Below are 25,831 nucleotides of genomic sequence, written 5' to 3' on the forward strand. Positions count from 1 at the left end.
TTAATAATTTAGTCAAAGTCTTAATGATTCTGTGGCTCCACATCCTGCTCCTCCTTTTCACATCTAACCTTCAGTCGCTGTACAGCAGTCACCCACCCACCCACAGCACCGAGGGTCCAGCCTGATTAATGAGGTGCAGGGACAGTTTGTGCCTGCCTGCGGCTCCATCTGGCGTGGATACAATTCAGGAACAGTGGGGTGACCCGGTTCACCGACACTGCATTGAAAACATCACATCCCCTCTTCTTCAGTGACCCGGGGCTCAATGGTGTCGCCCACATATAATCTTTCACTCTGAATTGTCTTTTCAAGGCACAGCAGGTACGCACAATAAGTTTTGAGATCATTTAGATGTTTAAATGTCGGGAGAAATAAATGTCCAAAGATCTGATTAAAATCCTGTGTATCAGCAGAAGAGCATTTTAGCCTCTTGTGATGCTTTAGGAGGAACCTATGATAGCATGAGTGTAAACGTGCATAAAATGTATAAACATTTTATTTTAATGTCACAGCAAACCATGCTGATATAAACTTGCATGTATACGTACAGCAACGTGAAGCAACTAGCCTCTGAGCTTGCACTGAACATTGCCAAGCTATTGCACACTGTAGTTTTGAAAAGCAAAACGCATTTAGAGCTTATTACAACTTGTCAATCGCACTTCATTCTATTTTATTCACAGCATTATTGGTGTTACTGAATATCAAAAACACCAATTATATAATGAAATGAATCAGAATATTTCTGAGCATGTACTAAAATGATTTATCTAAGCTCCTAAGTGCAGAAATTATGTGATTATACCATCTTTGAAATGCCTTTTGTTGTTGTTTGTAGGAAAATGAGGCAATCCAGGTGATGTTTGATACAGTCAACCACAAATCCTGCACATAGGAGCTTCACATATAATATCTTTCTGCATTTCTAAGTCTTTTCACAAAAATGTACAAATCAAAACCTGTGATGCAAATGTTAGAAAAACATGAACTCGTTTCAAAGGCGCAGGAGGTGAAGTCAGCTTTACAAGTCGGACCGTGTTGCCTGAGCGTGTGCCTCTTAACAATAGGGTCTATAATTCAATGTTTCTTGTCACAGTACGTTTGAGAAGACTGGTGTCAAGTCCCCACAGCGAGGTCTGGATGTCCGGTGAGATGCAGAGAGCAGAGTTAAAGTCTCGAGTGTCTTCCTTGCTGCGTCCTTATCACGAATGCGTCGCCGTCACTGTGTGCAGGGTCAGCTGCTGCAGGAGCTCTATGTGGAGCTTGACACGGCTGAGGAGAGGTGCGTTTTTCTCAGCTCGCAGCAGCTTGGAGTACACATTCTTATAGGTTTTCAATGCCTCCTCATCCTTATTGCTATGATAGACACAAATAAGCAGGTCAGGAGTGAGCATTGTGAAAAGGATATTATAAATGTACCATAAGGGCTTTCGACTCTTGCTCACCTTGGTTTCCGTTTCATCGTCGTCATCAGTTTGATCAGCTGCAGCAGCAGGAAGGAGAAACTTGGCTCAAACACGCCAATTAACTTCATCACTTCCTGGAGGTTCAGTCCTGAGATGGGCCCACTGGACACATCAGGAGATTCTGCTGATTCAGCAGACTTTGGTTCACTCAACTACAGGACGAGCAGTGGAAGGGAAAAGGTGTTGTCGGTTACAGTTTGTGATCAAGAAGAGCGCACATGAACAAAGCTTTTCAAAGATGATAAAGCATGAGAGAGCATTGTGAACAGTGAACCTCACCTCCATCTGCTCCTCCTGCAGCTCGTTATGAATCAGCTGGAAAGCATGGCGAGTTTCTGTCATGATCTCAACTGCTCCGGTCAGGCTCTTCAGCTTAGCCGCGCTGCTGCTCTGACCTGTGGAAACAATATGAAACATGCATGTAAGAGGCTGCGGACAGAGATGCTCTTGGTATGTTCTCCATGAGAGTGCTGCAGGAATGAGTCCTAAAACTCGGACGTGAGTTAGCACTGTTGCACCTCCGGTTCCCCCGTCTCAAAGTCAGACAGCTTTTTTTTGAATAGGTTTAATAAGTAAATAATACACAAACGTCTTCTCCATGTCTTTAAAAAGGTGGTTGCTAACAAGTGGCTAAATGAGACTATGGAGGTTGTCGGGGAGATTTAACATCATCACGGAAACTCATCTACTTGCTATTCGGCCTTTGTAACCTTGTTGTGTTTACATTTGCGTCATTCGGCATGATGAACAGTCACTCACCTGCCATAGTAAACTCAGCAAAGGCCACCCTCTCCAGAAGCGTTCGGAGCAGCTCACAGGGTGCATCTTTGAGGCTGAGGAACAAATAGACAGCCTTGCTGTAATGGAGCTCCGCCAGGCTCCGATGCTGCTTCCTCAAGTGTTCATCCCCCACCTATCACACAATTACAGGCGGAAACACGGACATCCTTCAGGGAGTGCTACAGAGCTTAAGTATGACACACTGACAACCCAGCAGGAAGTCTACTCTAGTCATCATTAGAGCAAAAAACAAACACATTTTCAGAAAAAACTCTACTGTGTATTTGTTTTCCCACCTGGTTGCGGAAGCAGCTGTGGTACATGGAGGCCAGGCGGTGGTGGATGGTGGCAGCTCTGTACTGATACAGCGGCTGACGGGCCGACTCAGTCTGCAGGTCACAGTATTTCAGAGACTTCATCATCGCCTCGGTCACCTCCCGCTCGATCTGAGAAAAGAAGCGGGGATGGATGATTGAAAGTTCGATCACATGTCGAGGCATTGCTGATGCAAAACAATTGATTACACCCAGATACAGTCACCACGATAAAGGTTACCGCATCGCGTGGAAATATGCCATTCAGTGGAAAAAATGCAAGATTACTAAAATGCGTTTAAGAGTTCAAATTTAAATTATATTTGTTTTCTATTATGTGTTCAGACCCACCTGCTCCTGGGCCTTCCTGGACAGCGGGGCGTAGTCCTGCAGAAGCGTAGCCAGAGTGAAATAAGTAGTGGACAGCTCCCAGTTTACACTGTCCCACACCGCTGAGTGGCTCTCTCGGCTTCCTAGCGACTTCATAGCCCGCAAGTAGTAGTCTATGGCCTGGGGTCAAATAAGAGATTATTCAGATTGCAAAACAATAAATAATTTTCCATTGCTGGAGAGTGAATGCAGAATTTAAGACAGAAAGCGTATGACACGGCACCTTGTTGTAGTAGAGTGCCTCTTCAGGTGTGAACTCCCCTCTGCTCAGGTTTACAGAGATGGCACAGTGGGCCTGAGCACAGATTCTCATTAACCTGCCGGTGTTACACAGCAGCAGGGCTGTGTTGGTGCTGTCCCCGATGGCTTCAAAGTCCTTCATGCCTTTCTCAAAGAAGGCAAAACTCTTTTTCCACATCTCCTGCTCTGCTAAAGACACCAACTTCTTTACTGGAAGGGGAGGAGGGATAAGCCCATCAGATCGAGCGACACACACATAAAGAAGGTAAAAACTATTATATAAGAACAATGGAGCAATACGCTTTTTATTACTTTTTTAAACTCCCTATTTCTGCCGATCCAGGTGCAAATGACATCAATAAATACAGGAGTTTGTATGGCTAAATTAAAAGGAATAACTGTCATTCTGGTAGCTATAATCCTCAAAGTACCATCTGTTGTCTATTAATCCAACATACCTTCTTTCTCAGTCTGCAGGGCTGCAGCCTGGTTCATGTAGTAGACTCCCATCTCGTTGCGGATGTTTCCCAGCCTTTTGAGCACCTGAGCCAGCTGATCCGAGGCGTGATCTTTCAAAACCTCAGAGACGAGCAGTTCATACGCTGCCTCGTAGCACTTACTGCTAACAAACAGCTGGTACTCCGGGTCCATGGCGAGGTCTGCTGCCATGTTGAAGGCTAGTGGGCAGAGAGTAAAAGCACTGATGATGACCAATATCTGAACAGAACAAATTAAAAAGACAAGAAATTAGACGACTGCAACTTGATTGTGAAGGATGTCTGTGGAGCTGAAATGGAAAAGAAGACACTGTCCACCACTTATGGACGCCTCTTATTTCAATACATTAAGCAAGAAAGTCAGCCACTGTGTGCTTTTAGATTTGTATGGCTGTCTCTCCTTCGTGACTGACCCTGGCAGCTGCTCTCTCTGTGCAGGCTGTGCAGGATCTCCTGGTCCTCTTTGGTCTGGTAGCTGTATTCCTCCTGGTAAGCTGCTCTGTTGTTGGCATTCTGGGCCAACATCAGCTGGATGTCCCCACACAGAGACAGGCACTGGCTGTGAAACAGCAGCACCTGCTTGTGCAGCGTACCGCTCACTGAACAATAGGCATCTGGAGGGGACAACAGAAGAAGAGGGAGAAGGCAGGGAAAGAGAATAAATGTCGAGTTATTAGAAGAAGAAGAAGCCGACAGCGGCGCCCAGGGATCCAACTCTGTTTTTCACCGTTGGTCAGGTGGTGATCTTGCATGTTTTTAGTGGGGGTTATTTAAGGAGGATACCCCGGGTGAACACGGGGAGAACATGCAAACTCCACACAGAAAGGCCCCCTTTTTCCTCAAGCAGGCACTGAAGGCATGGTGGAGGACACGCCACCAGCGCCCACAGCGGGATTCGAACCAGGACCTTCTAGCTGTGAGGCGACAGTGTTACCACTTGTTCCACCATGCCACCCAAATTATAAATTATTATGTTGCTTCATAAAATATTGAGGTGTTTTTGTCGTTACTGCTGTTAGTGATGTTGTTGTTATTAATGTTGTAACTGTTGTTGTTGTTGTTACGGTTGTCAGCAACAGTATCACAATAAAAGAAAATAATGAGAAGTATTAGAATGACATGTCTCAGTGTTTCCTATAGAGTCAAATAACCTCACCGTAACACTGCAGAGATAGCTTGATGTAGCGTAAAGCTCTCCCATACTTCAGCAGGTTAGTGGCTGCATCAGACAGGACGTAGTAGGCCTTGGAGGCTTTGAGGAAGAGCTGCAGCTTCATACTGTGCTGCCATGAGCCGGGGATCATCCCTGAGCGTGTTGGGTGCTTCTGGTCGGCCTGCAACGGCCCCACTGGTGACACACACATGGTAGAAGACCAGGAGAAAGACAAATAAAGGGATGAGCGGTGAAGAATGTCCTGGTTGTCGAGTCATTTCTAAACTGATTTGATACACGGTGTTCCTGTTTTATTATGCCATATTATATTCATTATCCTTTGAAACAAGTAGACTGACCTCTTTCGAGAAGGAGAGAGATGCCCGTCTCAGCAGCACAGGCTCCAATTGCACTTCTGTCCTCATATTTGAGAGGAATGGGTGTGTTAGGATCTGCAGCTGGGAGGTCACTCTCCTTCTTTATGGTGCCATCCACTGCCTTCAGCCCCTGTTTAATGTATGCTCCAGCAATTATTAACACAGTAGATGACACACTTCTTGAGACATCACATTATTAGCATTGTATGTACACTAAACATAATCAGGCGGAGACTCGCCTTTAGTACGTAGCTCAGGACGTGTCTGCATTTCTCCTCCTTGTCTTGAGAAACAGGGAAAGCACAACTTGGCTGCAGGGATCGGAAAAAGGAAGATTATCCATTGGTGCTGACATATTTATCTGTATATTCCACACTGCCCCCTTAGGTCTGTGTAGAGTAAAAACATTTAAAGAGGGACTCACTCTGATCTGGTGAGTGGATTTGTATTTCTCCGGCACCGAGAGCTCCCCTACAGAGCGGATCACAGCCACAGCCTTACTATCATCCTGTGAGCTGTAGGAGCTGTTCTCATCGCTGTCCTCCATCAGCTCCGCCTCCTCCTCCTCCTCTTCCTCCCTGTCTTCATCGCTGTAGCTGTCCTCTGAGCCGCCAGCCCGAAGCGACTCCCCTCCATCTTCCTGGGGAGGCTCGTCGAGCTGGAACAGCTCTGACAGCATGTAGTGGGCTGAGGCAATGATCTGAGCAGACAGGGGATGGAGGAGATCAGGACTGGAGTCAGCTTCAATCAAATCTAAACTCGTCTGTTCAGATTTGGTCAATCGGTTTTGCTTGTTACTTCCCGGCTTTCTAAATATATCGATTGAAAACTCAGGAACTTTCCATTTCTCTCCATGCTTACCTGGGGATGCCTCTCCTCATCCAGAAGTTTGACGCAGTTTAAGAGCAGAGTTCTGATTGTGCCGTAGTGCTTTCTGTTTTGTCTCGCCTTCAGCATCAAGTTGCTGGCAACTCTGCACCACGAAACAGAAAACAGACAAGAATCTATGACAGTTTTGCTCACTTTCATTGTTAATTATGTCTGATTTAAGCATAACTCACATGAAAATCATATTTCATAGGTACAAGGACGAGTCGAAAGTTGTCATTTAAAACAACATAATACTGTTTAAATAGCTAATTTGGCTCTTTAGGACTCTTCTTATCTCACTGAACCTGAAGTCCAACTATAAATCTGTAGATTATAAGCTCATAAAAACACCTACTATAGGAAAAATGTTAAATAAGCAATCCATGATATAGCTAAAGCTCTTTATGGGTCAGCCTTGGAATTCAGTTCCTCAACTTTCCACAACTACAACTCCTATCCTGAGTCTTTCCCAGATACTCACCTGTACAGTAACACAGCCACAGGAAGAGTGAAGGGATTCTGACATTTCTCTTCTTCAGCCTCCTCACACAGAGTAGTGAGATCATAAAGCTTTACAATGTCACTCCCACTAGCTGTGAATTCAAGAAGTAAACATGAAAGAATGACAAACACACGACACAGACTTATTACAAAGACTTGACAGCTCTCTGTTCCTTTATCTCCCACCTTTGAAAAGCCAGTAGGTGTGACCCTCTTTGGTGCAGTTGGACTTGAGGAAGGAGAGGATGTTTTGGGCAATGTCTTTCACCACCCTCGTGGAGAAAGTCGAGTTCTCCAGATGTGGGATGTCCTCTGTTTTTATCATCTCATATTTCTGCAGGTAACACATTGACTGCCATTAATAATGACAACTGGAGAAACTATAGCTTCAGTATGTTCTGCTGTGAAGATGAACTATGAAAATCATCAAACAGTTGATAATAAAACATATTTCAACACCAGGCTGCAGCCATAATTCACCTGAACAATGCCGTTGACGTGGAAGCACATGACAAGTTCTGGGACATTACACATCAGATTGTCGAGCCAGTAGTCAATACCTGTCAGAATGTTGATTGGCTTATTGTTGTCCCTGAAGAGCAAAGTAAGAAAGTTAGAGGTCAGATTAAGCCAGACTAATGTTGTGGAACGAGTGACATCTTGATGAGGTTAAAGCCTCCAGAATGTAATTTGTCAGATGAACCAAATTAAAAACTGACCTGCCAAGAACAGTTTCAACCATCTATAATCACTGTGCATATTCCTTTTGTATACTGTGCATCACCCTATTACTTTATAGGCATTGTGCATGTACATAAATTTGTATTATCTTGCTGACACAGACAACTAACATAAGACCCCAACTCAAGGCATAAAATCATAAAATGCAATGAAATTAAAATTACAGGATTACGTTACAATTTTCTCCTTAAATTAGTGTTCATTACAGATCCAGGATGCAAGCAAACAGTTTAAAGTGCCAACCTGAGTCTCAGACTGACAGCAGGATAGCGACCACCTCCGAAAATAGGCATGTTGGACCCAACCAACATGTGGATATCCTCAAATGTCCACATGATGTTCCGCACAAAGTCATTTCTTAAACCCTGTTAAACAAGTCACAACAAACGGTGTACAAGAGCGTGTGCAAGTGTACATTACACATAAGCTTCCAATTGTAGCACTGCAGCATTAACAAAGAGTAAAATGTTGTATTACCTGACTGTTCTCCCCTTCGTTGAAGAGCATAGGGAGGTTTTGCTCTTTGGGTACAGACGTTACTTGGCCCAGAGCAAACTTGCTGTCCATAGAAACACTTTCCTGCACAGTGAATAGTAGCAATACAGTCAGTACGAGCATCATCTTCATCATCATCATCATCATCATCATCACTTTCATCCGCTTATCCAGGGTCGGGTCGCGGGGGCAACAGCTTCAGCAGGGGACCCCAAACTTCCCTTTCCCAGGCCACATTAACCAGCTCTGACTGAGGGATCCCGAGGCGTTCCCAGGCCAGTGTGGAGATATAATCTCTCCACCTAGTCCTGGGTCTTCCCCGTGGTCTCCTCCCAGCGGGATGTGACTGGAACACCTCCCTGAGGAGGCGCCCAGGGGGCATCCCTACCAGATGCCTGAACCACCTCAACAGGTTCCTTTCAACGCAAAGGAGCAGCGGCTCTACTCCGAGTCCCTCACGGATGACTGAGCTTCTCACCCTATCTCTAAGGGAGACGCCAGCCACCCTCCTGAGGAAACCCATTTCGGCCGCTTGTACCCGCGATCTAGTTCTTTCGGTCATGATCCAGTCCTCAAGACCATAGGTGAGAGTCGGAATGAAGATTACCAGTGGATCGAGAGCTTTGCCTTCTGGCTCAGCTCTCTTTCGTCACAACGGTGCGGTAGAGCGAACGCAATACCGCCCCCGCTGCTCCGATTCTCTAACCAATCTCACGCAGTACAAGCAGTGCAAATCAAAATCCTCACATACAGTGCATCAGTTTAGCAGTTACCAAAGAGCCAATCTGGACTCATCTCTCGGTTCCATCGCAGGTCTGGCTGCCCCATCGGAGACTAGTGAATAACTGTCGGATAGCTAAGATGCTGTACCTGCTTGGGAGTGTCTGATTCTTCTGCATCAGACGTGCTGGTGAAGGTGGTGGGCCATGTAGAAGTGAACTCCTCTGCCCCATTCTCCTCCTCCCCTTCATTCAGGTTGTTTGGTACAGGCTCTGCAGCCCCATCACCATTTATACTGGAGGAAACAGAATTGTAAGGGGAAAGATGAGCCTTAAAATGAAGTAAACTCATTACTACTCCTTTTTTTTTCTTTTTTAATGTGAGTACACACCTGTAGTAGAGGAACTTTGACAGGATTGCTTTCTGATACCAGTGCTCTTTACTCTTCTTTTTCCTTTGCCACTTCTGATCTATTAGCCGCTGGTAAAAGTCTTTCAGCCATGTCCAATCTCCTGTCTACAACACACACACAGCAGGGAGAATACAATAAAAGTTAGAAGTTGCTGCTATGAAAACAAATGCAAATAAACGTCTAGAAGAAGCCCTGCTGTACCTGAGAGGATCTCATGAACAGCTCTTGAATGTCCAGCTCATCCAAAAGCAATGTCCTCCCCACGCGGTGAACAGCCATACTGACGTGGGACTTGCTGTAGGGAATTTTCAAAAGCTTCTTGATGTTCTGAATGCGACAGAAAACAATGTTAACTCTGAGTGTGTGCGCTTGTTTCAAAGCTAAAGAAGGAAATGTTAGCTTTGCAGCATCTCCACAAACCTCTGAGTCTGACACCACGTCAACGTCATCCCCGATACAATCGATGAAGTCATAAGCCATCCCAAAACTACAAAAGAAAACAAACTTAAATCACTACTGAGAGTTTGCAAATGGAAATATCGATCAGTGTCAGACTGATTAAAGCTTTACCGACACTCACTAGCCAAGAAAAGGCTTCCACAGATGAATCAGTATCCCTGATATAAATGCACTTGATTGAGGATTATTAGCACTTTCAGATACACAGTAAGAAGTTATCCAGTGCTTCTCATTAGCGGTGTCTTCGTTGTATCATATAGAATTCTGTTTCAAATATTGATTGGTAACGTCAACGAAAAAAATGCAGATAGCATTGAATCCATTACACACGGTTCACTAATCAGACTTCATGAGTGCATTTAGACCAGCAACAGAGGCCTTCTGGCCAGCAGGTCTGAGCAGAGCATTGATCGTGATGCTTTTGGTTTCTTTTCTTTAGTTTTTCCTTTGACTCGTATCATCACACTGTCATCACAGACACTGTCTTTTATCCCACCCAAACTATTAGCAGAAGTGTGTTTCAAAGAGCTTTAAATGTCACTCAAGAGGTGATCATTTGCAATAAATCCCATCTTAAAATACTAACCTAACGAGAGCTGTCTGTAATATTTTGTTTACCCTCATTGACATAAATGGGGTGCACAAAATATTAGACATACCTCTCAGTATGATACAATACAATGCAACGCTATAAAGGCCGTACCGAATAGTTAGAAGCTTTGTCTGCAACACTGACATTCAAACTCCATGTCAACATGTGCAGCTTTTTTTGTCTATTCACTGTTTAAACCAGATGTTTCTGCACAGTTGCAGATAAAGATTAGGCTGCACTAATATTAGCTTCATACTATTCGTGGAATTAGATTCCAGTGGTGGCTGCATAGGATTATTTCTGCCTCATGAAATCCAATTTACTCCATTAACTGCAGAGAAATGTAGAGTCCAAAACTCGACTCTACAGATACCAACATAGTTTCACACTAAAGCAATAGACTGCAGTTGTACTATGTATTTCTCCTGATGTTGTACCTGGAAAAGGGCTTGCTCTTGCTGCTGGATCCTAATATAGTGGTGCCAGCGCTGCCCAGCTGCGGGCTTTCTCTCAGCCAGTTGGCAGGAGGCAGCTTCAGGTCTGTCTTCTCCTGCAGCAAAGCATAGCTGGTAGGAGGTGGGGCAGCAGAGTATTTGACCACAGCACAGCTCTTTATTTCACTGTATCCTGTGCATGCTGCAGAGTCCTTCGAGAGAGCAAAGAAAAGCACAAGTCATAATGATCAGGAATCACTGAGGTTTGAATTGAGTCTGATCCTTCAACCTTTAGCTAGTAACAGCTGTCATGGTTAGTATCTACAGCTGAGAGTATCTGCAACTACAGGATAGAAAGACAAATCGATTATCATTTCACACTGTCAATAACCAGGCATACTGCGACAGCCAGTGTAGCCGATTCTCCTTGTTCTCAGTCTAGTAACATAGCTTACGTGTTTGCTGTTCTCTCCTGTGCAGGTGGGTCCGCCGAAGTCCTCCTTTGCATTATCCAAGGGGGTCCCAGCCTCCCTGTCCCCAGCTGATGCGCTCATACTGGACACACGACCGTTTAAACCAGCAAACACTGCCAATTTCTTAACAAACAGACAACCTATGCATGGCTTGGGCAACTCACGGACAACCTATATATTACAGTTAGGTAACCAACGACACACGTCAGTTATATCAATAAAGTTGTTTCTAGTTTGCTAGCTTTACAGGCTAGCTCCTCCAAAGAGCAACGTTGACTCGTTGAGCTGTAAAAATAAAGTGCAGTCACGCAACACGGTTGTTAAAATAAAGCTAAGAAACATTCACAAGAGGGGCTGTTGTTGCTTCGTCAGCCTTCGTAATGTTTAGCCCTTACTAAAGTTCTTACGTACGCCTGCTGCTTCCTCTCCTCCCACAGCCTCTCTGCTGCTGTCAGAGCACGTTAGTGCGAGCAGGAGGCAAACAACAACTTCCGGTTTTACGGTAAGACAAACTCCACAATTCATCTTGTTTCTTATTTCGATAATTTCAATTTAGATAGACATAAAGAGAGAGAAGATAAAAAATATGCGATTGTTTTGAACAGTTTATTACGAAGAATCTTAGTTTATGTTACAGAAAGTATTATAGCTACTGACACTTTCTAGAAACATGAATGAACCGGAAGTACTTTACGGGCTGGGAGATCATTTTTCTAGAAAAGTTGAGTACATTCTATACTGATGTATTTTATTCTGAAATTTACTCTCATGTTGTGTCGACTGGTCTTAACTGTTAGTTTGATCTGTTAACTGTGCATATCAAAAGTTTCAAAAAATTATACTTTCAAAACTTTTTCATATGCAAAGTCTATATGTTGAATTAAATTAATTTAGTAGAAGAACAGCAGTATTAACAGCAAAAACAGGAGTATCAAAAGCACTAACAGTCGTATAATATAATAATATCATGTAACATAATATAATCGTTCGGAAATTTTAGCAGCACAAAAGATTCAAAAGTAAAAATACTAATAGTATCCAGTGTTCCTCGTTAGAAATGATTTTGTTTGTTTTTGTTTGTAGTTGAATGTATACACACCAATCATATAAAATACTAAGATTTTATCACATATTAAAATACAAAGTAAGTAGTACCTACAGCTCACACGATTATATTATATTATATTATATTATATTATATTATATTATATTATATTATATTATATTATATTATATTATATTATATACCTAGGCAGGGGATTGGATCCAGCAGCGGAATGTCAAGCAGCTGACTAACTGAACAGGGAGGAGCTGAGTAATTTGGCTGCTGGCACTTCATTTCTGTGGCGATGGCAAGGTTTTAACAATCATTTCGTCTCCGACCACGTCGGAATCAGATGGAAGCAGAAAACGTGGTTCAGAAGTTTTAGTGCAGACGGATTGGGGTTCATTACAATGGGAGGCTGGAAGAATCACGTGCGCGCTGGACTGCAGAGCAGAGACGTGACAGAGAAGCTGCCGTACGTCGGCGTTTTCACCAGCTGTGAGATCAATACTGTCCTGTCCCAGCATTTCCACTGGTCATCTTCTCACTGTCTTACTTAACGATATCTGTCTGTTTTCTGTCAGTGTCTCAGCTGGAGGAACGTTTTGAAATTCGCAAACAAATTCTGGATGATGTTCAGTCGAAGAGGTTAGAAATGTTGAGTTTCACTGAAACCCATATTTGGCTTTTCTGTCGATCTGGATTAACAAAGATTAAAAAAAAAAAAAAATGTTTTAAATCGGTACACTGGTTTTATGTATTCAGTTTAGAGCGAGGTGGAGTTGATGCTGGGAAGAACAACAGGCTCCTTCAGCTCCAACTGAGAGAGAGTGAACACCTGGCGGAAAAGGTGAGTTCAGTCCAATGATAAACGCCACAGCATCAGCCTCAGACTATATTAGAGAGCTTTCAGCTATTGTTTAATTGTATAAGTAGCAGCATTTTACACAAATGTGTGAGATAAACCTCAAATATACATCTGATAATCAGAAGATACATTAACAGAACTGATAGCCTTCTTTTGTTAGTGCATTCGGTGACCTTTGACCTTCTCCACTATTCAACCAATTCAGCATTTGCTTTTTGTCTCCCCAGCTGTCTCAGACTGTCTCCGACTTGACCACTGTCCTGTATCTTAAAGAGGCTGAACTTCAGTACTGGCAGTCACGGTAATTTCAAGTTTTCAGCGCAAAACTATTGACAAGAAAACTTTCCCATAATCACTATGTGTATTGTAAAGTAAAATAAAACAATGTTAATATGGTAACTTTGGGCATATAATGAAGGAACAATGTGACTTAATGAAGATGCACCCGCATAATGTTGTTGTGGTGCTCCAACAGGGCCAAATAATCATTTCCTGCTCCTGTGGCATTGAACTGGTGAAGAACCATAAATCCAGTTTAAGCCAACTGATGTTCTTCAGTATTGGTGGATGAACTTATGAGCCAAAATCCAACATTTAAAAGTTTGAAGTAACAATACCACAAGCTGATCAAAGGTACACTAAATGACCATTTCAATACTTGGCTTTTTCAGTGTGTCCCACTACCATCAAGAGGCACTAACTCTGGCCAAAGGGAGTAAAACCCTGAAAGCGACCCTTTCAGACTTTGAGTTCACCACAGAGTGTCAGTCCAAAGAGTTGGCAGCGCTGCAAGCAGAGCAGAAAAGATTAAAGGAAGCGCTGGCAGAGGCTTGGAGAGAGAAAGAAGAACTCTTGCAACGATGGATGGAGGTGAAGAGGGAGGAGGCAGACAGGATGAATAAGTACAACGACATACAGGAAAGGTAAGAGAAGTGAATGTGCAATGTCTATATCACTTACGAAGCTTAAAAATAACAATTCACTCCCTTTGAATAACTGCAGTTTGGGGGATTTTAAGCCGTTTGTCATTACTGCTTCTCACCAGGTGGCAATGTTTGGCCAAAGAGCTGAAGAAGCACCTCCGCAGGGAAATGGGAAAAGAGTATGTGACGAGTTCTTGGAGTGGCACATCAGAAACGTCTCCATCAGTCATTCAGAGTAAGAATCTGCATTCTGTTCAAAGTATCAGTGCATGATACAGTCGATGCAAACAAATGCCTGCTTCTTCACCATTACTTCGCTTCAATGCTGTACACACAGATAAAAGCACCAAGAGCCTTCATCAAGGCTATATTAATGAGATCAAGACAAAAAGAGCCTCTGAATGGTGATTTTTCAGTGTGATCAAGAAAGCACTGATAGCACTGATGAAGGCCCATTGAGCCAAGATTAACAACCTTGGGGGAGGCTGCATGGCCCACTTCAAGACATATGTTTAGACTTGATATACTTGCCTACAGGATACCTTACTATGAGGACTATTGATATGTTTGACCCCTTTTTCTTCAAAAAAGTTTGCTGATTTAAATCAGATCAAAGACTAAGTTAATAAACCGAGGAATCTGACCAAGCATGAAAGAGGGATTATGGATACTTGTTGCTTTTAAAAAATAAATAAAAAAATTGATGTTTAATGCCATGTAAGACATGTAAAGGATAAAGCTGCACTTAGACCTTAATCTTGGGAAATGGAACTATGACCTCAGTATTTCTGAAACTCTGACCTCTGCCCCTTTGTAGGAATGGATGGTAACCTTTTCAGCTGTGTGTTAAATGTAACTCACAACATACTATTCAACCATTTTTTTTTCATGCTCATCTTGTCTTCAGGGATCAATAATCCAACAGAGATACACCAGGGACACTCAAGATCAGCTGCGGCAGAGGTCTAATATTCCCGCAGGATCCTGGAGACAACGGTTCTCAGCACGGATTTCTATATCTTATGTGTTTTTTGAATTTCCCCCAAAATACCATATTCTCTGAATAATTTAATTTTGATTTTTTAGAGTGCTTAAAGTTTACATTTGGTGCATTTTCCTAAGTAATGTCTGTTCAGTGAACTTATCACGTCTGGACTTTGCCCTGATTGACACTCGTCACTAAGAGATTTTTCAAATCCTTCTTGTTTAAAATGATCTTTGAATAATCAACATTTCTTATTAAAATTGAAAAAACAAACTCTTATTCTCACTTATTGTAAAGAGGCATGCACTGTTGTAAAATAAAGTCACTAAAATGCTAATTTTCTCTGTCTCTCTCTTACTCTCCGTGTTGAAAACAAAGATGTTCTCCTTGTTTTTCTCAAACACTTGACCGCACTGGGAGAGCAAATCAATTTCAAATGCTTCAAATTCTCATTTGATACATTCAAACAGTTAAGGCTGTGACGTGTTTTTGTTTTTGTTTTTTTTTTTGTGATTTTTCATTTTTGTTTGATTCCAGTTCCACATCTCCATGGCAATTTGAGATCACATGTCAGGTTGTTTGTTTGCTGCATGTTTCCATAGTCACCAGTGTCTGCGTTACTTGTTAAGTTGGACAGTGTGTGTGTGTGTGTGTGTGTGTGTGGTGTACTGGTGAAACCACTCAGTGGATTTGACATCTCAAACTGTTTTAAAATGGTAAAAGGTGGAAAGCGATATTCTTCGATGAGTAATGATGGCAAATGGGTAAGAAATTCTTCCTTTCATCACATAATCAGATCATTATGAATCACAACATTCAAAACGTGCCGTCTAATTAGCTTTCCTCGCGTTTTCCTCTCAGTTTGCTCATCAGGTTTTACCAGAGAGTGAAACAAGGAATCGTGAGACTTCTACAAGCACTGGGATCATGCTGACTCAGGTTAAATCATCATTGCCTCAAGCTTTGAAATTCAAGCGCTATCCTAAATGGAAAACTCAGCAGGTGTGTAGGCTATGAGCAGTCAATAGTTTAGTAGTGTGTGGCATGATCACTTCTGCAAAGATGACAACTTTCTCCTCATTTTATCCCTTTCTACTGTATTTAGTTTATACCCACGTGATTTCTTCATGAGTGTCTTTACAGGAATCTAGAGAGTATCCATTCTCAGACCATGACAACAAGCACGCCCTAAAAGATAACATCTCTGTCTTTGCCCATGTGAGTGTGAAGAGAAATTCAGGGCATGAAGAAATGTTCAGATCCATTACTACTTGAAAGGAAACCATATATTTTCTGTGGTCAGGGTGTGGGACGCAGGAAGAGTCTTGATGATCGCAGACAGCAGATCTCCCACTTCTGCCTGTGCCATGATGGAGCTTACAACAGTGCTGAAGGGACTGGGAGGAACACCACAGTCTACCAGACTGATTTTATGGTGAAGCAGGCTGTTAATGGTCCAACCACCACCAGACGGTTCCCCCGCAACCACAAGCAGAAGTGTGCAGAGGCAGCTTTGGCATCCGCAGGGGAACAATTCATGTGGTTTGGACGACACGACTCTACCACTTACTCAGCACCTTCCAAGCCTCGAGATGATCCTACATTTAAGGCACGAGATCACATCATTGAAGGGCCATTGCATAGAGGAGTTCAGGTGAACTTTCTGGGGGGGGGGGGGGGGGGTCCAGCTGTCAAATAAAGCATTGAATTAGAAACATCAATTAGCGTCTTTTCTTGTTTTGAGAGCTCTGGAGTATTTTTAGAGCTGTATTCCAGATGGGGCAAAAAGGGTTTTATTCCACCTTAATAAAGGGACTGGAAAGTGGACAGTTAACAATCCACTGTAACTACATTTGACTACATGTAAGTGCATTTTTCTAGATTTTAATTTTAGAATTTTACGCACATAATCAATATTCTTGACCTTTAACTTCATTGTAGTCAAGTTATTCCTCATATGTTATTATCATATTTAAAGGGGCACTCCAGTCCGGCTTGTCCATCCACTTTTATTACGTTGGCAGACTCACAGAAGTTAAAAAACAAACAAACAAAAACAAAACAAATCAGCAGAGGCAGACATATCTGACTTTTCAACACTTGAGTGGGTCAAGCTCAAAAAACACTGGATCCTACATTTCCCATAATGCAACTCAACTGTGTCTTTTATTCGAGCCTCTCTGTCTATCAAATGCCCTTGTCTTTAAAACTTTCACACTGTCCCACATTTGTAACAATTTTGTTGAAAGAATTAAAACCTCAAGCTGGTGACATCATCGGGGTTATTTTTCTAAAATAAACTAACTAAACTAGCTAACTAACTAAAATCTGAACAGTCCTTGATTACGACTTAAAGAGTACTCCACTGATTTGCTCCTCTATAACATTATCAACATTTTAAAAAAGAAGTCACAGCAGAAACACCAATATCTTATTCTTTTCACATGTTCTTTTTTGTCAAAACCTAGCACCTACATTACCCATAATCCTACATTACCCACAATGCAAGCTGCTGACAGCTTGGTTCGAGAAACTGGTGTGCATGCTAGTAGCAGCTAATGCAACCTGGAGCCTCAAGCAGGGAGCTGGTAACATCTTTTCTTTCCAGCTCCACATCACCAGGTTTTGTTTTTCTATTTTCAAACTTGTCTTCAGACTCAAGAGAATAACATGTCTCCTTCAATGGTGTCTCAAAATAAGGTCATGGTCAAGGGTTTCACCTATGTGGGGCTTTTCTAGGGTGAGAAAATGCAGTAAAATTGGAGGAAACGGAAGCTAAACATGATAATTTTATTATCAGGATCCACTTTGAGGACCTTGGGAAGTTTGGTGGCAGTTCACAGTTTTGCCAGCAGAGGGCAGCAGGTCTGCATGAGTTATCAATTGGCCTCCTGAGCAAACGCGTTGTTCAACAGCCAAGTTGTGTGAGAACTGTAATAGCCAAAACCCCTGTGTAATGTGCATGCCCCGGAGAAAATGTGGGGGGAAATAATACGAAAAGAAGAATCCAGCTATTTTTATTCAATGCATATCAACATGAAGACATTAAATTAGAGCATGTGAAATAAATTAAGCTTGATTTGAGTCATAATGCATGGGTTTGTTTCACCCCTGGGGATGAAAGGGATGGATATGTGTGTGTGCCGCCCATACAAGAGAGGAGAAAGCGTGGGAGCGAATAACAGAGAACACTGCTCTGAGAAAAGCACTTAAGAGAAGAGTATCCCCAACCACTCTCTCCAATAGCTGATGTTGTCTCCAGAGTATGTTCTGACCAGCTGCTTTCTTTCTTTAACTACCCACAAGGGAGATGGGTTTTTCTCACAAGCTTTCAGCTATAGTAATTAGCTGATCCACATCAGCGCCGACCTTGTAGGAGTTTGTTTCACTTTTAAAAGGTGGGATACATCTTTTTATATAGCAACACCAGAAAGCTGTGCGACATCCATCTGGAGCTGCCGCCCCTTTGTGATTTCACTTTGAGATTGTCTCACACTGTTGCCTGCAGGTGCGCAAATGACACCAAGCTGCAGGGTGAGGGGTTTGTAGTGGCCTTACCTTTGATAAAACTGAAAACAAAAAACAAAAAAAAAACAGGTGTGTTGATGGAAAAAAAGGGTTAGCAGCTCTATTTTAATCTGATCTTTGACATGTCACTGAAATAGAAGCCTACCATTTATAGCTTTTGGTGGTCAGATCACACTCAAATATATCTAAAACACTTTTTAAAGAGCTGCAGCTGTTGACAAGAAAGGCAGAGAAGTGTTTATTAATGAAAACACCTGTGCTTGTGCTTGACAGTTGGTTGTGTCTGGTCTCAACTGGTTGTCTGCCACCTCTGTCCCTGTGGGTGCAGTTTGCAGCTTCCCCTTGGACTTGCTGCAACTTGAACAACTCCTCCGCACGGAAGCCACCAACACTTCATAATCAGGAACTCTCATTAGCTCTGTCAGAATCACAGTAAGGCTTTTAATACTTCTCAAGGGAGCGAGAACTCTAAGGAGCACGTACTGAAGTAATGTGTCAATCAATAGTTGGTGTGTGTACTATATGAGCCATGTTAGGCAAGATGTATATCATGCAGAGCCAAAGCCGCAAGTATATGTAAATACAGTTACTTGGTGGAATATCAAACCCTCTCCCAAGGACAAAAGACACATCTCAGTAAACAAGCATTCAAGCACCAAAGCCTTGCACTTCATGAATATTAAATAAGACACTCTGAATCCTACCTCTTTGGTGTTAGGAGGCCCGAGTCTGGATTCTTACCATTTGCTGTGATTTATTCGCAGGTGCATGTGTCTCTTTGATGTGTTGAGTTGAGAGGTTTTGCACCTGTTAGAGGAAAAAAAAATGCTTTGAAAACAAGAGGTGGATTTGCCAGACAGTCAAAATGACAGCAACAGAAGGAAGATTTGTGTTGCCCTGGTACATTGCATGTGTGTGTGTGTGTGTGTGTGTGTGTGTGTGTGTGTGTGTGTGTGTGTGTGTGTGTGTGTGTGTGTTTTCTTTTCAAAAAGGCTGCTGTGCTGTTTTGACATATTCTGTTGTGTGCATAGCAAAATCACTTTTTGTCAAACAAAATCTACCTTTATTTTTTCTCATGTCAGTTTTGGCATCTGTTCTGACGTTATGAAGTTGTGCGTCTTGCATTTTGTCCATTACCTATTCATTAAAGACGTGACTTGAAAAGAGAGTTGCCATGGAGATGCTGCGGTTAAATGGCATAGCCTATATCAAAGATTTATTTATTTATTTTTTTGCCCTGTTTATTCTTTTGCCAATTAGAAGTAATGTCTGGCTTCCTTAATTTCTTTAGTTCTTTTTTCCTCTCTTTTCATACCCTTTTTAATAAGGTGTCAAGGCTCACAGTATGACTTTTCCTTGTGTTTAACATTTCATCTTGTTCAAACATTCAGCTTCCTGTCCAAATAGCTGCTGCAAAGCCCTAAACAGCCTTCAAGACATAGAGTTGACTCCCTTGGCTGGGTTAAACTATCTAACTATAAGACTCCTTCCAATCTCCTGTCAGTCATTCCACTGGCCTCACTTACAATCCCCTTGCCGTCTCTTTTTTCAGGCATCCAGTTGGTTCGTGTCCCCTCGCTGCTCAGTGGTCCTTGTTCCAGTAATGGTCAGGGGCCCTCCAGAGTTTGGTGATAAAGGTGGCTGGCTATCTCATTTCCACAGCGGACAAGATAACATCCTGAGAACATTCCCATCACTCGAGGAGTTTGTTCAGAGGAGATAAGAGCCTCCATGCTATAGCTCAGCTATGAAGCTCTGTGGGTGTGTATTTGTGTGTCTATGCACTGTACATGTGTGTTTGAATGGAGCAGGTTTGGAGCTTGTTAGTCCTGCTCAGGCCTACTTCCCATGTTGCAGCTGTGAGGTCCACTGACCTGGTATCCGGGCATCGAGCAACGCTGCAGAAACACTGCCTCAGAAGATCAGACCTATCCTTGCACTAAATCACATTCCACCCTTTATTTCTCAAACCTCCGACACAGTTTGCATGCTAATTTGTGTGTAGGTGGTGAGTATAATTACATTAGGCTGATTGTAAACAAAGACCTACAAGCAGAAGTCTGTTCAAGTATCCCACCCTGGAGAGAACAAGAAATAGTTTATACAAGGATGATTTTATGATGCATAGTTTATATGAAGAACATAGTTTTCCATACTATGTCAGTCTGTAGCTGTTGTAGCTGTAATCAAATTGCAAAATTGTGCTAAATAAGTAAAAATAATGAATTTATGTCTTATGTATTTAGTATATATTTGCTAAATGCTATGTTTTCTGGGCAGAATCAACCTTTTGGATTCCTGCTCTTCTGCTCTGGTATATATTGAAAGTAAGGGGCAACAATGCAGAGGCAACCTTGAGGCAACAAGTATGGACACTTCTCTCCTCTACTCGGAAACACACTTCTTAGCTCAAAAAGTGGCTCATTTCGGCTTGCTGCATTTGTACAATATTACCAAGTATTTCATCACTACTTAAGAAACTCCACCTCTCAGTTTCATCTAGTCTGCTCCTTCATAACCTCAACATCACAGCATTTTAATCTCATTAGGTAAAATGAATAAATCTATTCCAATTTACAGACCAGGAGTTGGACCACACACCCACAGAATCAGCTTCTTTACTCTGTCACTCATACTTGGCTGAAAGAAGCTTTTTATTTCAGGAACCTGATGAAAAATATCTCAGCATGTGAAGTTAGTCACATTTGACATGGTCCTCTAATTGGAAGAGACAAGTGCAGCTGAAACAAAGTGACACTTAAGACAATTTAGCTTAAATTCTGCCTCCTTCAGTTGGTGTTTTCTGTGCTTGCAGTAAAGAGACTGCTGTTGTTTTCAGATGTGACTGTATAAGTTCATGCTTTCAGCTCCATTTCATACCGTATCTATAGTTCATGCAGCCAGCCTTGAATACTGCTCTAACATTTCACATAAACAGTCACGGTTCTATTTCCTGCTGCAGGAGGAAGCACAAACATCCAGAGACCCCACAACAAGTCTAATTAACTGCTTTCACACTTATTCTCCAGTCAAAGGGGTAAATCTGCCTCATTTCCATTCTGTTGGAGGCATAAATATAAGCCAATGAATGTCTTTTAAAGGCTATGAATGTGTCAGAGGCCTTAATGTGGTGGAATATAATTAGATGTGAGTTCGGTCAGAGGGGTATTGTGTGGCTTTGTTTGAATCATTTTATATTATCTCTCAAAAGCAATGTTAAAAGACATTCTGCTGGTGCACTGTATGAACACTTAGTGGAGGAGGTACATTCAGTACAATAGCACACTCTTAACAATCTGACATCATTATCAAATGTAAATTACACTCCCAAGAGCTGCTCATTACAATATCCCATATGTAGTGCTTGTCACTGGTTGTTAAATTCTCAGTTTAACATGATCTCCACTCTTTAGCTGCTGATAGTCGTAAGTGGTATGGTAGTGATGGTGAAGTTAAATTAGCTGCAGGTCCCTTTATCAAGAAAGACGGAAGATGTGATGAGAGAGGTCAGTAGAGAGGTAGCTGGGTTATCCATTGTGATATATTCAAGGTTATTTTGAATAGTAACCAATGACTTGATGGAATAAATGACACAGGAATGGTTGGACTGAATGAATAAAGATTAAAGACAGTTTATTTTGATATCAGAGATTGTAAAGAAAAAGACCCAAGTGTTATAGTACGCATTCAGGACCAAGTAAAAGGAACTACTATGCAATAAGGTGATTTAAGCATGAGAGACTGATTCAAGGTTGCAGTGAAATATTCATTCAAATGAGGTAAAGAGTGGAGCAGCATAAGAATAACCCGTCTTTAAAGATTAACATAACCCTTGGAGATGTTATTGTATCCCCGTAACCAAGTCTCGACTTCAGCAGGTGCAGAACAGCTCTCCCTCTCTGTGAGTTACTGCATTAAGTCCCTCAAATTTAGTGGCACAATCATGAGCCTCCCGTTCGCTCTCTGGAGTAGAAGAATCGCTTTGCATTTTAAAAAGGTCAAACACTCAGATCTCTGCCAGGAGGAATTGAGGGAAGAAATAATGTCTCTCTGCAGAAATATGCAGTCGCACACAACTGATCCTCTCAAATACCCACTGTACAGTGAACAGATTAGAGGTATGTGTGTGTGTGTTGACTGTCATCCTCTAACAACTGGTGTATAAACAAAAGAAAATCATAACATCAAATCTTAATGTGGTGAACATTTTAATCATTTTCTGGACTGCATTGATTAAACACAACCAGATTCTTATGCCAGCGGCTGGAGTATAATTAAAAAAGGTGGAACAAAGTGTAAATCATACTTGCTATTTGAAATATGCAGAGCCAAATAAAGAACAGAAAGGTGCTTTACTAACTGTCAAATATATAAATGTATGTGTGTATATATAGACATACATTTTACATCATTTAAGTCATCTAAATGACATTTTGAGTTACAGCTACAACCTCACAGCAGTGATTCTACCGATTTCCTCCGCCTCTTCCTCATCCTGCCATCCACTCCTTCTGCTGCAATTGAAAAACATATGCTTCAGTTGGTGTCCCCGGTTGGCTGGTGTTGGTCTTTGGAGTGTTTGGGTTCATGCCCAGTAGTTACATTGTGTTGAAGACAAAATGACCACAGGGAAAGATGCACTCAGGACAGGGCCAAGAGCCCCCAGGCCTGGGACCACACACACAGGGTACATGGTACAGACGCTATGGCAAGATACAGAATAGAAGATATGTAAATGATTTATCTCTTTCTTACTGTGATTTTCTATGTCTTTGTGGAAAGCTCCATTCAAAGACTAAAGTTTGCTGGATGTGCTGGAAAAGTATGCAGAGACTGAAGTGACCCAAAGATGCTCTCTGCCATCTGTGCTGTGTTATATGGCTGGCACTACTGTGTAAATGAAGGGGGGGTCCACAATTATTCTACTGCTGAGACAGAAAAAAAATAAAGAATGCATGTTTTAAGCATGACATCAAGGCACAGCTGCAGTTGCTGCTATCTGCACCTGTGGCATAAAGAGGAGGAATGAACAGAGTAAACATGCAACTGAGTGCTGAACCTATCTATCTATCTATCTATCTATCTATCTATCTATCTATCTATCTATCTATCTATCTATCTATCTATCTATCTATCTATCTATCCATCCATCCATCCATCCATCCATCCATCCATCCATCCATCCATCCATCCATCTATCTATTTGCACAACAGGAATAATTACAGCCAGGGCAGTATGCAGGATTTTAGACATAGAGACTCACTCTGAAGTCGCCCCAACACAACCATACCGCCCCCCTCTGAAAATATTTAACCAGACTCTCAACTAGAAGCCTGTGAAATTTTCATTTTTTTTTAGTATTTTTCAACTTTTAACTTATTTACTTTCCATTTTAATATTTTCGAGGTGTACAGGCCAGTGCAAAATTATAAAAAAGCAGCACTTATGGATAAAACTTATCAAACTTCTGAAAGTAACATGAACGTTGGCATTACATTACGGTAACTGCTTTCTAAAGCACACCAATTCAAATGCTCGACACACCACAAGCTACAATATCAGTTAATGTCATCCTCATAACATCAAAGATTAATGTTGTATTATGAAAAATTAACATAGCAAATATTAGCTAGGTAACTAGATTTTGACCTACATTATGTGCAACTTAACTTTAATGTGCATGCGAAGATCGTAAGAGGAGTTTTGAAAAGTAGACATCTCTGTGTTTTTCACTTCATCATATAGATTTGTCTTTTTTTAGATTTTGGTACAAAAACATATGGCCAGATGTGGCCAGAGATTATTTCTGGAAGAGGCGTCTTGTTCTAGGTTTTGTTCAGTTATCATTGTATCGTGGTCAAAAACAGGTGGTGCTTCTTTTTCTTGTGGAGTGGAGGTGCACTCTCCCGGCCTACACTCAGTCCCTGAGCAGACAAGTTGTAACAAAGGTATAAATAGTATTACTTAGTTTTACTTACCCCTGCATTTATTCAATCATTTATTGATTAAATTATTGCCCCCACAGGTAGTCAAATTTAAACTGCTTTAGTCTGTGAATGTGAAATACCCAGGATGTAAAATTTTCAAATGTAGAATGTGAATTCCCCCTAGAGACAGTTGCACTAGATGTTAGTAAGTTCAAACAGAGAGTTGAAGTGAAACAGGAACCTGTGAGTAGACGTACAAAAACCTCATTCAAAATCCCATTGCCTTTTTCAACAATGCTAATAATCAAAAATTTGTTGTGTGGTTCACTTCATATATAAGTGGATTTTGATTAATTATCTAATATTGTTGTTAATCCAATATTTCTTTTAAACAGGCTTTATGATACCAGAGTTTTCATAAGCCCTTGACCATGACCAGCACCATCATGGATCGACAAAACAGGCAACGCCATGAAGAAGGAATATTGAATTGAATTGAATTGAAGAGTCAGTTTCTGAGGGTGAGTGCTGTAGTAGTATTAGATATCAATCAATTGATAACCAAAATGAGAGACTACACTGAGATAGAGAAGCGAGTGGTGGAAGAGAGACTAGCCTTTTGATTTACACATCACAAAGTTGAAATGGGTTGGACCACACAAGTGAACACCGGTGAGGTTTTACGTAGTTTTCTTCGGAAACCAACTGACAAAACAAAAGTTAGCTTCCTAATATATGACAAGTTTTGACTGAAGGGTAAAAGAGGTAGTATATGAAGTATGGTCAACACTTGTTCAAAACACTGTTTCATAAGTTAAATTTTTAAATTACAGTAGGCTACACATAGTCAAATTAATATGTATAAAATTACGTAATGTTGTGCTAATAAGGTTAGCCAAGTGGCCAAATTGCATCTTTTAAGCTAGTTAGCATTATTCTAGCGTTCAACATATTTAAACTGCTTGAATGAGACTCTGAAACTTTTTTTTTTTTTTTATGTATGTAGACAGTATACAAACATTCATTTACAAAGCATTGACAGTGAACTTTAAAAATAAAAACGAAATTTGGAAGCTATGTTGAACTACAGCTTGTGATGCTGGAGTGATCTTCTGATGAGCGTTAGCTTATGTGGCTAGTTAATTTCTTGTGGCTGGAGGGTGCTTCACAAGTTCAGAAAGTCTTATCTAGCTTAAGGCATTCCTCAAGTTATAATGGCGCAACTCAATGTGGTAAATCCCGAGTGAGCTAGTGACAGGATTTAGGAATAGCTGGTCCCTAAAACCGCCGAAGTACAATGACCTCGGTCACTACGGCTCTGACGACAGGAAACAGTCACATTCAGGGTGCGGATGGGTATGTGAGAATTGCATTAAGACTGATATCTGAAGCTATCCTTTAAAGTTTTTGCTGAAATAACATGACAGACGGGAGGGGGAGTAGAGTCGAGCCTAAAAAGACCGATATCACAATCACAAATCGTCTTTCTAGAACATTCCCACTGTCCCGTCTCCATCAACCGCAAGAAGTGTCTCTCATCTCCGCTGTGCGCGCGCGGGCCCGCGTGAGTGAGCGAGTGTGTGTGTGTGAGTGTGTGAGAGGGAGAAGTGGGCAAAGGCTCCGCCTCGCTGAAAAAGCGA

At 41.7% G+C, this 25,831-nt stretch overlaps 3 protein-coding genes across 4 annotated transcripts; 2 read left to right on the top strand and 1 right to left on the bottom strand.

Moving 5' to 3' along the window:
- Positions 1 to 470: 470 nt before the first annotated feature.
- edrf1 (erythroid differentiation regulatory factor 1) lies at positions 471 to 11,386 on the bottom strand. The gene is made up of 25 exons (XM_070977855.1): positions 10,897 to 11,386; positions 10,445 to 10,653; positions 9,377 to 9,443; positions 9,158 to 9,283; positions 8,936 to 9,060; positions 8,695 to 8,839; positions 7,807 to 7,908; positions 7,573 to 7,694; positions 7,069 to 7,180; positions 6,775 to 6,922; positions 6,569 to 6,680; positions 6,079 to 6,190; positions 5,642 to 5,917; positions 5,457 to 5,528; positions 5,200 to 5,347; positions 4,844 to 5,035; positions 4,101 to 4,301; positions 3,649 to 3,867; positions 3,174 to 3,400; positions 2,912 to 3,070; positions 2,543 to 2,692; positions 2,226 to 2,379; positions 1,746 to 1,861; positions 1,446 to 1,618; positions 471 to 1,356 (listed from the first exon to the last, which is right to left on the bottom strand). The coding sequence occupies exons 1-25, from the start codon at positions 10,993 to 10,995 to the stop codon at positions 1,203 to 1,205; spliced, it is 3,720 nt and encodes a 1,239-aa protein (XP_070833956.1). The 5' UTR covers positions 10,996 to 11,386; the 3' UTR covers positions 471 to 1,202.
- A 796-nt stretch (positions 11,387 to 12,182) lies between these two features.
- LOC139341614 (autophagy-related protein 16-1) lies at positions 12,183 to 15,070 on the top strand. 2 transcript variants are annotated; one of them, XM_070978200.1, is made up of 7 exons: positions 12,183 to 12,457; positions 12,544 to 12,607; positions 12,725 to 12,809; positions 13,055 to 13,128; positions 13,499 to 13,750; positions 13,873 to 13,985; positions 14,658 to 15,070. In XM_070978200.1, the coding sequence occupies exons 1-7, from the start codon at positions 12,370 to 12,372 to the stop codon at positions 14,717 to 14,719; spliced, it is 738 nt and encodes a 245-aa protein (XP_070834301.1). In that variant the 5' UTR covers positions 12,183 to 12,369; the 3' UTR covers positions 14,720 to 15,070. The 2 variants fall into 2 exon arrangements, with proteins under 2 accessions (XP_070834301.1, XP_070834302.1); XM_070978201.1 differs by having other exon boundaries at positions 12,261 to 12,457; positions 13,873 to 13,929; positions 14,658 to 14,762.
- Positions 15,071 to 15,361: 291 nt separating this feature from the next.
- tex36 (testis expressed 36) lies at positions 15,362 to 16,454 on the top strand. Its single transcript, XM_070978344.1, has 4 exons — positions 15,362 to 15,499; positions 15,597 to 15,737; positions 15,879 to 15,953; positions 16,039 to 16,454. Exons 1-4 carry the CDS (start codon positions 15,449 to 15,451, stop codon positions 16,432 to 16,434), a joined length of 663 nt encoding a protein of 220 aa, XP_070834445.1. The 5' UTR covers positions 15,362 to 15,448; the 3' UTR covers positions 16,435 to 16,454.
- Positions 16,455 to 25,831: the final 9,377 nt, after the last annotated feature.

Source organism: Chaetodon trifascialis, chromosome 13 (assembly GCF_039877785.1).
Source record: "Chaetodon trifascialis isolate fChaTrf1 chromosome 13, fChaTrf1.hap1, whole genome shotgun sequence".
NCBI lineage: Eukaryota > Metazoa > Chordata > Actinopteri > Chaetodontiformes > Chaetodontidae > Chaetodon > Chaetodon trifascialis.